Raw genomic sequence first — 14,174 nt, 5'->3', positions numbered from 1 at the left:
GTATAACCCCAAACTTGTAAATATGGTTACATGTTGGATGGGAGGCAGAGCATAGGCAATAGAATAAGATTAAGATTGTGAACTAGATTTGTGTGAATGTACCTTGTTTTGTAAATTAGACTTTAAATCCACAGAAATATTTTATATAATTATAAAGCAGAATTAAATAAAAATGAAATCAAAACAAAACAAATCCCAAGCTATGGAATCAACCCAGGTGCCCTACAAAGGATGAATGGATAAAGAAAATGTGGTATTTATACACAATGGAATATTACTCAGCCATAAAAAGAATGACATTGTGACATTTGCTGGAAATGGGTGGATCTGGAGACTTAGCATAGCTAAGTGAAATAAATCAATCCGTAAAAACCAAAAGTCAGATGTTCTTTCTGATACGTGGATGCTGACACACAACAAAAGGGTGTGGAAAAGAATAGAAGTTCAATAAATTCGATAAGGGGAATTAAGGGAAGGTTGGAGGGACAGGAAATAGGAAAGACAATAGAATCAGTCTGACTTAACTTTCCTACATACATAAATAAACACACCACAGTGAATCTCTACATCATTTACAATCATAAGATTGGGAGCCTAATTAAAATAAGATGTACTCCATGTCTGTATACATATGTCAAATTATACTCTACTGTCATGTATAACTAAAGAGAACAAATAAAAATAATTTTAAAATATTAAAAAATCCCTAAAAATTAAAGCACAATGAATCAAGTGTCTATTGGTATATTGAGTAGATGGAGTAATTGCCTGGAAATAAACTGTTTTTCTGTACAGTCTTAATGGAATATATTCTAAATGTAAAAAATTGGATTAATTGGACAGTTTACTTCTCAGATGTATTTAATTGAAGAATTTGTCCAATTGAAGAGTTTGTCTCCAGACATTTTTCTAAAATGTTACAATTAAAATTCAAACATTTTGTTAATTGATAGCAAATTGTTCTGGTATATACAGTGAAAGGGAATTGAAAGCATTATTCACACATTGTGCTACATAAATTCAGCCAGATATGAGTACAACATATCAAGGCAAATTCCTCTCATGGACTTGCACTTTCTGTTCTGTTTTTTGTTCCAATGGGACTTAATGTTTTGAGCGTATACACCAATAGGTGACATGAAACAGAAGTTGGGATTATTATGGTAACCTGAGCATGTTGGAATCCAAGGAGAGGCTGAATGTTATATGTAGCCCACTAATCGGAGTAATCTATGAATCAGAGTGAATGGTAGAACCAGACAGAGCTGCATATTGCAGAATAGACAGCAAGGTTTGGGCAGAGCAGTCACCAAAGAGCAGTCACCAACAGTTTCCAAATAAGCAATAGCTAATATCTGTAATATCAGAAATCCATATTTCCCTTTCTGGAACAGTGGCAATAACAGTGTATCTTAATAAATGCCACTGGGAGAGTGAAATAAAAATTTTCTCAAAAATAAAACCACTGAAAAGTTGAATTTGATTTACAGGGATTAATCACAGTAGAGGAATTTGACCCACAGGGATAATTAATTGATTCAAAAACTTAAACTATTTTCTGTAATGTTGTTAATATTGCTGGATTTCCTATTCTAAAACTAGGTAATTTATATCTATTTTATATCTAATGGGATTATGCAAATGTCATTAGAATTTTCATTTTAAAAGAAAATAAATATAAAACAAGTAAAAACCTCACAGTTGCAAATTCAGATTGGAAATAGCAATATGTATTCCTGATTTAATTTCTCTTAAAAAGACATACAGGGGTTAGGGGTATAGCTAAGTGGTAGTATGCATGCTTAGCTTGCCCAAAGCCCTGGGCTCAAACTCCAGTAACCCCTCCCCTCAAATATGTGGAAACAATGACCAATGTGTAATAACAGATAATATACTCTAAATGCCATTAAAAAGGACGAGGGACTCTTGGAGAGATGTCTGACTACAGCAGGACTAGGGCAGGAACATCTTGTCATAGAAAGCAAGGAAAGTATTTAAAGACTACTAAGGATAAGTCATAGGACTCACTGGCCATATGAATGGGCTCCTACTAATGAGAGTTAGAACAATTTAAATATCAATAACTGCAGTAGATTAAAACATATCAAATACATTAAAATTGTGAGGTTATGACATTTTAAAAAGTTGCAGAAAGAACAATAAAAGAAAATTGATATCTAATTCAATTAAGATAGTAAGGTATTTTGAAACTTTAAGGTTCCTGTCAAATACATTTGCAAAAGTATTTAAAAGTATAAAATTGTGAAGTGAAAAAAATGATTTAGGTTAAATTGATCTCATAGGTATTTTTCAGGTTTAGGTTTTTGAAATTTAAAATTTGCGCCTGTATTTTTTTTCACTATAAATCTTATTTTTGGAACTAGTATAAAACTGAAAAAATTTCTATTATCTGACTTTGTATTACCTGTAATATTGACAGTTGTTAGATAGTTTTATGGTAAAATGTTAAAATATGGGGGAAAAAGCCAAATACTATTTGTATAGAGTAAGAATTGGCAAACTATTTCTGTAAAAGGCCAGATAGTTAACATTATAGGCTTTACTGATCAATGACCTGGTTATAACTGCTCACATCTGCCGTGGTAGTATGAAAGCAGCCATAGACAATTCTGTAAATTAGTATTTTTATTCCCTGTGTTCTAATATCTTTATGTACCGAAACAGATAGCATATAATTTTATATACATGTAATCTCTAATTTAAATTTCATTCCTAAGCCTGAATAGGCCTTGATAGAGAATATTAGATTTTTTTTCTTTTCTTTTTTAATTGCCTTTTCTTCCTTTCTAGGTATAAGGGACCACTGTTAGAAGAACAAGCCCTTACCAAGGCAGCAGAAGGTGGACTGTCTTCACCTGAATTTTCAGAGCTCTGTATTTGGTTAGGCTCTCAAATAAAATCATTGTGCAACTTGGAAGAAAGTATCACTTCAACTGGTATTGTCATTTAGTTTTATTTACCTTTCTATTATTAGTAATAAAATAAACTGCTAGCTCATAATTTATAATTTTATTAATTATGGGATCACAGTAGAAAGAAAAATTGCTAATGGGGAGAAGTTCAGTATGGGATATTAAAAATCTTGATTTGAATTTTATGGTAATACAAAACTGATTCTCAAATTTGATGTAAAATTATGAATAATACTGTTTATCTGCCGTGTTGACTCTGGTATTGTTCTTTAGCAAAAAAAGTCTGAATTTGGTTATTTTAAAAAATTTTTTTAATATGACTCAGTTTTGAACTAATTTTATATATATGTAATCACTAATTTAAATTTTATTCCTAAGCCTGAAACTCAGGGCATGTATTTATATAGAAATACTTTTATAAAAATATGCCCTGACTCAAAGCTTGTTCAATTTATTATCATCTTGGTAACTGGAGTCCTTGTGGATCTTTTTTTATTTTATTTTTTGGTACCAGGGATTGAACTTGGGGGCACTCGATACTGAATCACATCCCCAGCCCTATTTTTTGTATTTTTTATTTAGAGACATGGTCTCACTGAATTGCCTTGCTGAGATTGGCTTTGAACTGTTGATCTTCCTGCCTCAGCTTCCTGAGCTGCTGGGATTACAGTCATGCACCACCCACCTGCCCCTGCCCTCTCTCCGCCTAATCTTTGGTATAATTTCAGACAGTGTTAGAAAATAAAACATGAAAAACTATTGGGCATTTGCTAGGGAACAAAATAGTCTTCCCTTCTAAAGCTGTCCTTTGAAATTATTTTTTTCCTTGCCAAATTTAACAGAAGTTGGGCTGCGAATGTAGCTCAGTGGTAGAGTACTTCCGTAGCGGGTTCCATCTCTAGCACTGCAAACACAAAAGAAAACAAGCAACAAATTTAACAGAATTCCTGTGAAACAAAGTAAAATAATGTGAATTCAAAACAAGGCACAAGTTCCTACATAATTACATTGCGAATTAAAGATAATGAAACTTAATTAAATGATTGCATTTAATAATCTGGTTAGAAATAAAAAAGAAATGGGTAATTTACTCTGAAGCCAGTTACAATAATTGTAGATCTAATAATGTTTTAAGTGTTTCAGTTGCTAATTCCAAATATTTCCAGTTTACCTGATTTTATGGAGAGTTCATTGGACAAAACTTGTCAGAGATTTAAATATAAGTGTTTGCAATCTTGTTATTACAGATGTTCTTAAATTGATATTTTTGTTCTTAAATTTAAGCCTAAACACTTGAGCATGCGTGTACACACACACACACACACACACACACACACACACTTTGTATGGAAATTAGTTGCCTTAACCTAAGCTTTGTAGTTACACATCTAAGGATTAAATGTGAAAGTGAAAATTTAGAATTGAATATAAAATTGAAATTAATGAGGTAGATTTCATAGTATTGGCTTGTATGGTAAATACTTAGTAAATGTATTATGATTTTTCTTTTTTAAAGGGAGAGATGACCTAGAGAGCTTCCAACTTGAGATAAGTGGTTTTTTAAAAGAAATGGCATGTCCATATTCTGTTCTCATATCAGGAGATATTAAAGACCGTTTAAAAAACAAGGATGACTGTTTGAAACTTCTATGTAAGTTATATTTCCTTGGACATTTAAATGCATGTGTTTGATCTGGTTTTGTTATTTTCAAGCCAAAATTTATGCAGTTTCATTAATGAAACATTACTCATTTTATCTGTTGAAAATGTTTTAGTATTTGACTTAAAATATGATGCTGTCTCAGATGTTTGCATAAATAAATTTAAGTAAATTCTACGAGTATATCCTCTAACACTTGGGATATTATGGTTAATATAGAATGCCCTATGTTTGTACTTTCTATTTCCTTCACCTTATTCCTCTCTTAGCATTTATGACTAGATGTGTAAAGTTGGTGATCTCCAAGGTCCTATTTAATTTAAAACTCTGGGAACTAGACTGCTAAGGAGATTATGAGATCTCATTTTAGTGATAGGCATTGAATGATAATCTGTTCAAAAACATTTATTGATCACCTACTCTTGTACCAAAAACTATTATAGGCACCAGGAAGATGTCAGTGTTTTTTTTTTTTAAGAAAAATTTGTATAGTCCTTTTTGATTATAAAAATACATGCTCAGGAGGAATGTGATGGGGTGTTAATGTTTACGGATACCAAGTTTCACTGGGGAAGATGAAAAAGTTCTGGAGATTGATGGGATAATGGCAATGCAATAATATAAATATGCTTATTGTTACAGAGCTGTATGCCTAAAAATGGCTAAAATGGTAGAGTTTTAAATTTACATGCTGATGGTATAAGTCTTAGAAAGTAGACAAAATTGTAAAGAAGAAAATAATGTATAACTTTACTACCTAGAGAGAATTATGAATACTTTTGGTGTATTTTCTTTTGGGGGGGGGCGGGTACTGGGGAATGAACTCAGGGTCATTCGACCACAGAGCCACATCCCCAGCCCTATTTTGTATTTTTGAGACAGGGTCTCACTGAGTTGCTTAATGCCTTGCTTTTGCTGAAATTGGATTTGAACTCTCAATCCTGCCTCAACCTCCGAAGATGCTGGGATTACAGGCTTATGTCACTGTGCCTTGCAACTTTTTGGTGTATTTTCTTTCCCATTTTCTTGTGTGTGTGTGTGTATACACACATACACACACACACACACACACACACACACACACACACAGAGGAACGATTGAGAAACTGTTACAGATGCAGTTCCTTTTCCTCTTCCCCTCATTTAATGTATTATTCTACTCTTCATTTCCCCCTCACTTCCTGTTGTTATTATTTTATGGTACTGGTGATTGAATCCAGGACCTTGTGCATGCTAGGCAAGTGCTCCTTTTATTTTATTTTATTTTGAGATAGAGTCTCGTTAAATTACCAATGTTGGCTTTGAACTTGCAAACTTCCTGCCTCAGCCTCCCAGGTAGCTGGGATTACATATGTGGACTCCACTATGCCCAGCGTTTTTTTTTTTTTTATCAAATTGATTTAAATTAACTATATTACTTTTTATTGGCATAATATTTTTAGTTAATAGATTTCAAGTTTGGAGGTATTTGAATTTTTTTTTCTATTTTAAAACAATTTGTGTTTCTGGTTACTTTTACTTAGACAAAGACTATGAACGTTTAAAAAAATCTCTTGTCTAGTTATATTGCCATATTTTGCTTCAGAAATCAATTCACAGTCTTACCAAAATTTACTCTTTATCTTTAGTTTAACTGAAGTATAGTTATAGTTAGCTGTTTGAATCATATTTAGTCATATAATAATCTTGCTGTTGCTCCTGGAATGTTTGTAGTGTGCTTAAAATAAAAAGGGCTAAATTCCTTCCTATGGGAAAAGCTTTAATGAATCAAGAGGAAAACATGAGAACTTCACTAGAAAAATGTATAAAGTATATAAGACGTGAACATGTATTCTAAAGAAAAAAAAATTTTTTTTGTGTGTGTACTGGGAATTGAACCCAGGGGTACTCAACCACTGAGCCACATCCCCAACCCTTTTTAAGATATTTTATTTAGAGACAGGGTCTTGCTGTGTTGCTTGGGCCTTGCTAAGTTGCTGAGGCTGGCTTTGAACTCGCAATCCTCCTGCCTCAGCCTCTTTGGATTACAGGCGTGTGCCACCACACCCTGCAAGAAAAAGAATTTTAAAATTGCATATAAAGTGAAAAGATGCACAATATTTTTCAAAATCAAGGCATTATAAAAATAAAATAATACAAGTGTGTAGGATAACAAATTCTTATATACTGTAGACATGCTATGGGGGTCAAATAACTGGTGTAGCCTCTTAGGAGGACAGCTTTTCAAAATCATAGTTAAAAACTCACCTCTCTTTGACCTGGTAATTCATTGTCTCTGAATACATATCGAATGCCCTAAATATTGAAAGATAAATGAAAAGGATGTTTATTACAACATTGTGATATCAAGAAGACTGGAAACCTGAGTGTCCACAAATAGTTAAATGGGGATGGTGCATTTATGCAGTGATATCACAATCTAGTCGTTAGGAAAAATGAAAATAGATCAAATGTGCTTTTATGGAGTAATCTCTGAGATACGTTAGTAGTAAAAAGCAACATAGAACATGCATAATTTACTGTGGTGGGAAGACAACTTACTTTTCCCTGTATTGTTTATACTCTGCATAGGTTAGTTTTATAAGTACTAGACTAAACTCTTGATTGAACTATTGCTTAGAGCATGCTTCTGCAGAACAAATGCAGACTTCCAAAGATACGATACATTTCTGAAGAACTAGTAATCTCTTTTAATGAGGTTTTTAAATCAGAGGGTCCTTAGTGTAGTCCTCATCAATGAAGTATGGTAGATACTGGTTGTAACTTTTTGGTATTTGGCTCTTTAGACTGTAATATGTAGATTGCATAGAAAATTAGTGTTTTTTCTCTCTCCATGAGAGTCACCTTGACTCTAAAACAAACTACACAGATGTCCAACTTCTGCTTCATCTCTGTTCATTTAGAATCTCTGAGGATGGGATCTTGGTATCTATATTTCCTAGATATTGTGTTCTCAGCTGAATTTGAAACTGCTATATTAAATTGTGGTTTTTGTGTATTGTCAATTTTAACTAAGGACAAAAACAATATCATAACTGTTGTAGTGAAAAGTTAATTTAAAATAAGACTATCCATCAAAGACTTTTTAATAATTTTCTTAAATATGGCTTTTGAAAGAATAGAATAGAATAGTGAAAGGAGAGGGAGTTGTGAACAGCTTCATGTGATCTTTCCTGACTCACATTGTTCCGTCCATGTATAGATGAGTTAGAGCTACACATTCTCTCCTAGCCCAGTGCTTTGTCATAAGAGAATGTGTTAGTAAAGTCTCATACATTCTTAATTTTTTGGTAGGTCTTTTCTACTGGATTTTAAACTCTTTAAGGGTAGGCAGTCTCTCTGATGTTACAACTCCATTGTATACACTGTGCCTGACTCAGAACAAAATGTGTAGGTACATTGAAATAGCATTGTAGATCATTTACTGTATTAATTAAAATGGAACTGCAGCCAGCTAGTGCAAAATCAAGGAGAATATAATAAGTCATTCATTCATTCCTCTTTTACTTGATGGTATTAAATAAATTCATTTTCATTTTTATGTTTAGCGCCCCCCCTTTTTTTACTCATTCATTTATTCAAACTAAGTCTTAGAGTAAATCTATACAGGTAAAATAGATGAAAAGTGAAGCTTCTCCTTTGGAGGGACCTGGAGCCTTGTATGCTTGACTCTAGAGGGAGCTGCTCAGGCTTCTCCAATGTGAAAAACAATTAGCCATTTAAAGTACAGTACAAATTTGAAAGAGTATTTTATGTAGCTTTAGGTAAGTTGTGTCCCATTTACCTCTGCTGCCTTAACACAGTTTACTGTGTTCTGCAAATGTTGGTATTGCTCTTTGGTTCTTTGTAAGGGAATATTGGTTTTGGTATTGTTGATACTTATTTTATTTAAGATATTTGGTGCAGATAATAACATTTGTTTTAACCTTTTTTTGTTATAGTATTTTTAAGTACAGAACTTCAAGCTTCACAGATATTGCAGAAGAAGAAACGTAAAAATTCTCAGTTAGATAAAAACAGTGAAATTTATCAGGAAGTTCAAGTTATATGTGATTCTCTTGGTGTTCCCAAGTCAACCACTTCCGACATTCCACTTATGCTAAACCAAGTGGAATCAAAGGTATTGTATTTGTTTTATTTTTATTTCCTCCAAATTTAGCTAAATACTAACATATAAATGCTGAATTAAAATGAAAGCTTTTCCTTTAAGAGTAAAATATACATTATCATTTCAAGACAAATTTGTCTTCATATAAACTAAATTTTGGATTTGGACTTAATGTCCATGTGACTTAATCTGCCTATGGCTAATATTTAAGAATCAGATTTTAACATGTGAGTGCTGTTAGGCTTGGCTAGAGTTTGCCATAATAGAAATAACTTTTCAAATTTAAAGATTCTGTTACTAATCAGTGATATAATACAGTATAATGAAAGAAGGATAGTTTTTCTGTAAAGTCAAAAGAGAAACTAAACTTTTTTCCCAATGGATGTTACAGTGGGGTTTCTTTGGCTCTGAGTAAAAAGTTTTTTTGTTGACAAGTGTTTAGTAAGTGACTGTTACATAATGAATGTATAAATGAGTATTCTGACAGAATAGTTAAAGACAAGTACAAATCTCATACCTCATGCTTTTTCCCTTTTAATGGTCTTCTGGCCTATTTACCTAAAAAGGCTTTCTATACCACTCACTTCCTATTAAAACTAAAAATTTCTCTATTTTCTTTCTTCTACTGTGATGTGTGCCCAGAAGACAACTTATTATCATTGGGGGAAAAATTTTTACAATACAATCTAAAGCTGTTCAAAGGTATAACAGCAAATAGGTATCATTTATTGTTCTAAATGCTTATATGTATAACTCATCTAATTCTCATATTACACATGAGATAATAACCTCTATGGGAAAAAACTGAGGTATTGAAAGATTTAATAATTTAAATAAGCAAGTTTCCAAGTAGTGGTAAAACCCTGAGGTTTGAACATATGTTCATATAGGCACTTTCCAGAGCCTATGATCTTCACTCACTCCATAACAAGGAATGTGAATATCTGAGGGTGGCTACATGTGGGAAACTATATGTGTGCATTCAGAATCCCTCTGGAGTGAGGAGTTAAAACCTGGTGCATGCCTTAATCCCAGTGACTTGGAAGTCTAAGGTAGGAGGATCAAAAGTTCAAGGCTAGCCAAGCAAGGTCCTAGGTAACATTGTGAGACCCTGTCTCAAAATAAAAAAGGGCTGGGGATATTGCTCAGTGGTTAGGTGCCCCTGGGTTCAATCCCCAGTACAAAAATAAATAAATAATGTATAAAATAACATAAAATTGACATTACTTACCATGATTGGAATTTGTAGAAATGACATATTTTAAGAAAATAATTAATTCCATAAGATATGTAAAGATCAGGTCAATATCATTGGTATAGAGGTAGATTGCTACTAAGCTAGTGAAGCTTAAACTCTGGGGTCTCATTTGCATAGGTACTTTCTAAGCTAATTTAAAATATGACTTTCTAGATATAATTTGCATGTCATGAAATTCATTTCATCTTAAATATATAATCAATGAATTTTAGTATATTTACCAGATTGTACAACCATCTCTAAAATCTAATTTTAGAACACTTCCATCACTGTGAAAAGAAACCTCATGTTCATTTACAGTCATTTCCTATTACTACCCCATCTTCCAATGTGATTTTGAATTATTTTTCTTCAGGAGTGCCCCCAACATTAATTAAATAAGCTTCATTCTCCTTAAAATCTGAACTGCTCCTGATTATCTTCTGTTACTACCTTATAACTAAGAAACTTTAAATATTTCATTTATTTTTGAAACATTTTCTTTAGCTAGTGAAAGATTCTCTAGTTAGGAAGGTGAGCCTACTTAGGCTGTCATTCTGTGGTCGTTTTATTCAGGATAGATTATTATTATTGGATAGCTCCTGATACTACTAAAGAAAAAGTAAATGCCAAATATCTTGCTTACCAAAATAAATGTTTTAAGTAATTTAAATCAGTGACTTTGCAAAAGTAATGAAAATGTGTATGTGGTAACAATAATTGACATTTTTATATTGTCTTGCTGAACAATGAAACCAGAATAAATACAATTAGAATGTGCACATAGTATTTGAGAAAAATCAGTATGCTTGTTAAATGTGTAAGTATCCTCTTTGAGAATTTACCAGGAAGTAAGAGATTGCCATCTTAAGAAGAAACTCCAAAATTATTTCACATAAGACCCAATTTCTCATAGTAGAACCCTTTAATAAGTACCTTAGTCTCTGTACACTATTTCTTCTTATTGGAAAGATCTTCTGTAACTTGAATCAATATAACTGGTGCTTATTTGAAAAAGATAGTAATGGTACTCTTTCCTGATTTGTGAAGGTGTATTTTAATTATATCACTTTAACATTTTATTTATTCTCTAATGTTCAAAACAACACTCAAACCAGAATAAGCTTGTTTTTAAATTAAGTATATACATTTTCACAATTTTTTGTATTTACTTTTAGGTAAAGGATATTCTCTCTAAAGTCCAGAAAAATCATGTGGGAAAACCACTGCTAAAAATTGATTTAAGTCCGGAACAGGCGGTAAATCTTCTTTTCTTTTTAGTTTGGTGCATATGATTGTATTAGTTAATTTTTTGTTATTACATTGAAATACTCAAGTCAGAATAACTTTATAAAGAAAAGAGCTTTATCTATCTCAGTCTTAGAGCCCGAATGTCCAGACAGCATGGTGTAGGCTCTTGCAAGGGCTGCCTCTTGGCTTTGTAACCTAATGATTGCAAGGATGGTAGTTGAAGGGAGATATCACATTGTCAAACAGGAAGCCGGAGAGGCTGGGGTCCCACAGTCCCTCTCAGGGGCAACCCCAGTTGACCTAAGGATCTTCTACCAGGCCCTATTTTTTAATTCTCTTACTGCTTCCCAATACTGCCAACCTTCAGATAAAGTCTCCAACACAGGAAACTTTGGGGGGGGGGGGCAAATTATATATGAACCATATAATGACTTAATTTTGTAAATGGACATTCAGGTTTTACAAAGCATAGCATGCATGTTATTTTGGAGAATCAAAATGGATTGATATTCTAGAGTAATATATATAAACATTTCTTCAGTCAAATTATTAAGTGAAAACATACCTGGTCAAGAATATTGAAATTGCCCAATCTGTTAGTGTAGTTATGATTTCAAAAAGATAATATTTTTAAAGCTGATGAGAAGAGAAATTACTGGTATATTTTTTCTGTATTGGTCCATACTACATGGAAAGTAGAGTTTTTACTTAATATGTTTAATTGAAGATAAACTTGTTTAATATCTTCTGAATATCATAAATGTTCTATCAGATGTTCATTATTTAAATAATTCACCACAAAGTCTAAAGGGAATTAGAAAATGGTTAAGTATAGTATACTTTGAATTAGTAGGAAGTACTTAATTCTTAGGTTTCTGTGTAGAATGAGTCTGAAGTTTATGATTTTGTTCCAAATTCCTTAGGAACAACTGGAAAGAATTAATGATGCCCTTTCCTGTGAATATGAATGCCGCCGCCGCATGTTAATGAAACGATTAGATGTGACAGTGCAGTCCTTTGGATGGTCTGATAGAGCAAAGGTCAGGCTGTTTTCCCATTTGTATCCTGTAGGTGGTATCCTGTGACAGCTCTTCAAGATCTTGTTTGCTATTATGCAACTGTACCACATTTGTTCCTTATCACTAATCTGAACCACATGTCTAGGTCAACTACTGGTCTCTTATATAAAATGATCCTAGTCTTGCACAAATTCCTGTTTGCAAAAACTTAATTTTTCCACAGGCTTTCATATTTGTTTTAAATTCATAGATGGTGTGATTTATGTCAGAATATGCCATTGCAAAGGAGGCATCCTATGAGATAATTAGTAACTTATTAAGAAAGTAGAATATAGGAATGGGACAGATCGTACTGATGCCTGAACAGTTCTTAAAAGTTTCTTAAAACTGGGTAGGTGGGGTATGTGTTTTATTTGAAAAGGAGGTTTCAGGAGAGGGGAATTCCCATTTATGAATCCCTTCAGAGAGCTTTTTAGAAAGCGTCTCCCATCACTCCCATTTTAGGTGTTTAATTTGTATTCAGATTTAGTTTGGGATCCTCCCTATTATGGTTTAGATATTAGGTGTTCTCCAGAAGCTCACGTGTGAGACAATGCAATAAAGTTTAGAGCTAATATGATCAAGTTATGAAAACCTTAACCTGATCAGTGTCTGGGTCCCCTGACAGAGATTAACTGGGTGGTTAACTGTAGCAGGTAGGGTATAACTGAAGGAAGTGGGTCTTTGGGGTATTTATTTTGCCCCTGGTCAAGAGAGCTCTTTCTCTCTGCTTTCTGATGCCATGTTCTGAGCTGCTTTCCTTTGCTACACCCTTCCATCATGAGATTCTACCTGCCCTTGGGCCCCAAAGAATGGAATTGGCCATCTGTGGACTGAGATCTCTGAAACTATGAGCCCCCAAATAAAAGTCTCCTCCTTTAAAATTCTTGTCAGATCTTTTAGTCATAGCAGTGAAAAAGCCGATTAAAATATCCCTAACCTAACTTGCATCACAGCCTGGATACTTTCCAGGCAGTAAAAAGGGACAATTATAGAACTTACCTTCTTTCAAGGATCACCATTCTAGACTCCTTGTTGTCCACTATCTGAAAGTCATTTGTACGTATGAATTACCCAGTTTTAAAAAATTATTTCATGTCGAAGGGTAAATCTGGTTGGTACCTGTTACTTGATGCAAGTGAAGTTCAGGTATTATTTTCATTTTTTGAATTAAGTGGGTAGTTCTTCTGTTTTGTGTTAATATCAGTTGGGGCTGCTTATGTAGGGCTTTGTTTTGGATATGGTTTGCCCCCCAAGTGGGCATGTGCTGGCATCTTGACCCCCAGTGTGGTGGTGTTAAGATAATGAAACCTTTAAGAATTGGGACCTAGTAGGGCTGGTTTTGAAGCTCAGTGGTAGAACACTTGGCTATCATGTGTGAGGCACTGGTTTCGATTCTCAGCACCACATATAAATAAATTAAATAAAGTCCATTGACAACTAAGAAAATATTTTAAAAAAGAAGAAGAAGAAGAAGTGGGACCTAGTGGAAAGTAATTAGATTATCCACCCTCTTGAATGGATTAGTGCTGGTCTTGAGTGGGTTTGGTCTTGCAGAAGTGAATTCATTTTTGTGAGAATGGGTTGTTGTAAAGCAAGGCCACCCCATGTACTTGGTCCCTCTGCACACAGCTATTTCCATTTGGCTTATTTGCCATGTTGTGATATAGCTAGTGGGGGGCAATGCTGTTTGGACTCTCTACTCACCAGAATTGTGAACCTAATAACCCTCTTTATGCTTTATCCATTCTCAGGTATTTTGTTTTAGCAACACAAAACTAATACATGTAGCTTCTTTCATCTCATACCTGGCCTGGAATGACCAAGATGATTGTCTCACATGTATGTGTCCTGACTCTGTTGTAGTACTTCCATTCTCCTCTTGGTTCTTGGCGGTCTCTCTCTCTCCATGTAGAGTGTTAGTTTT

The 14,174-nt window shown here is 33.6% G+C and overlaps 1 protein-coding gene across 1 annotated transcript in view; it reads left to right on the top strand.

Annotated features, from left to right (window-relative positions):
* Fam98b (family with sequence similarity 98 member B) overlaps positions 1 to 14,174 on the top strand; it is a 34,793-nt gene that overhangs the window by 6,156 nt on the left and 14,463 nt on the right. The window contains exons 2-6 of the mRNA XM_048793381.1: positions 2,812 to 2,957; positions 4,450 to 4,584; positions 8,535 to 8,713; positions 11,117 to 11,197; positions 12,113 to 12,229. Of these exons, the coding sequence (XP_048649338.1) occupies positions 2,812 to 2,957; positions 4,450 to 4,584; positions 8,535 to 8,713; positions 11,117 to 11,197; positions 12,113 to 12,229 (658 nt within the window). The remainder of the gene's footprint in view (positions 1 to 2,811; positions 2,958 to 4,449; positions 4,585 to 8,534; positions 8,714 to 11,116; positions 11,198 to 12,112; positions 12,230 to 14,174) is intronic.

This window comes from Marmota marmota, unplaced genomic scaffold (assembly GCF_001458135.2).
Source record: "Marmota marmota marmota unplaced genomic scaffold, marMar, whole genome shotgun sequence".
In the NCBI taxonomy this organism is placed as follows: Eukaryota; Metazoa; Chordata; class Mammalia; order Rodentia; family Sciuridae; genus Marmota; species Marmota marmota.
Note: the sequence above shows the minus strand (reverse complement) of the source record. Positions and strands in the feature narration are given on the sequence as shown.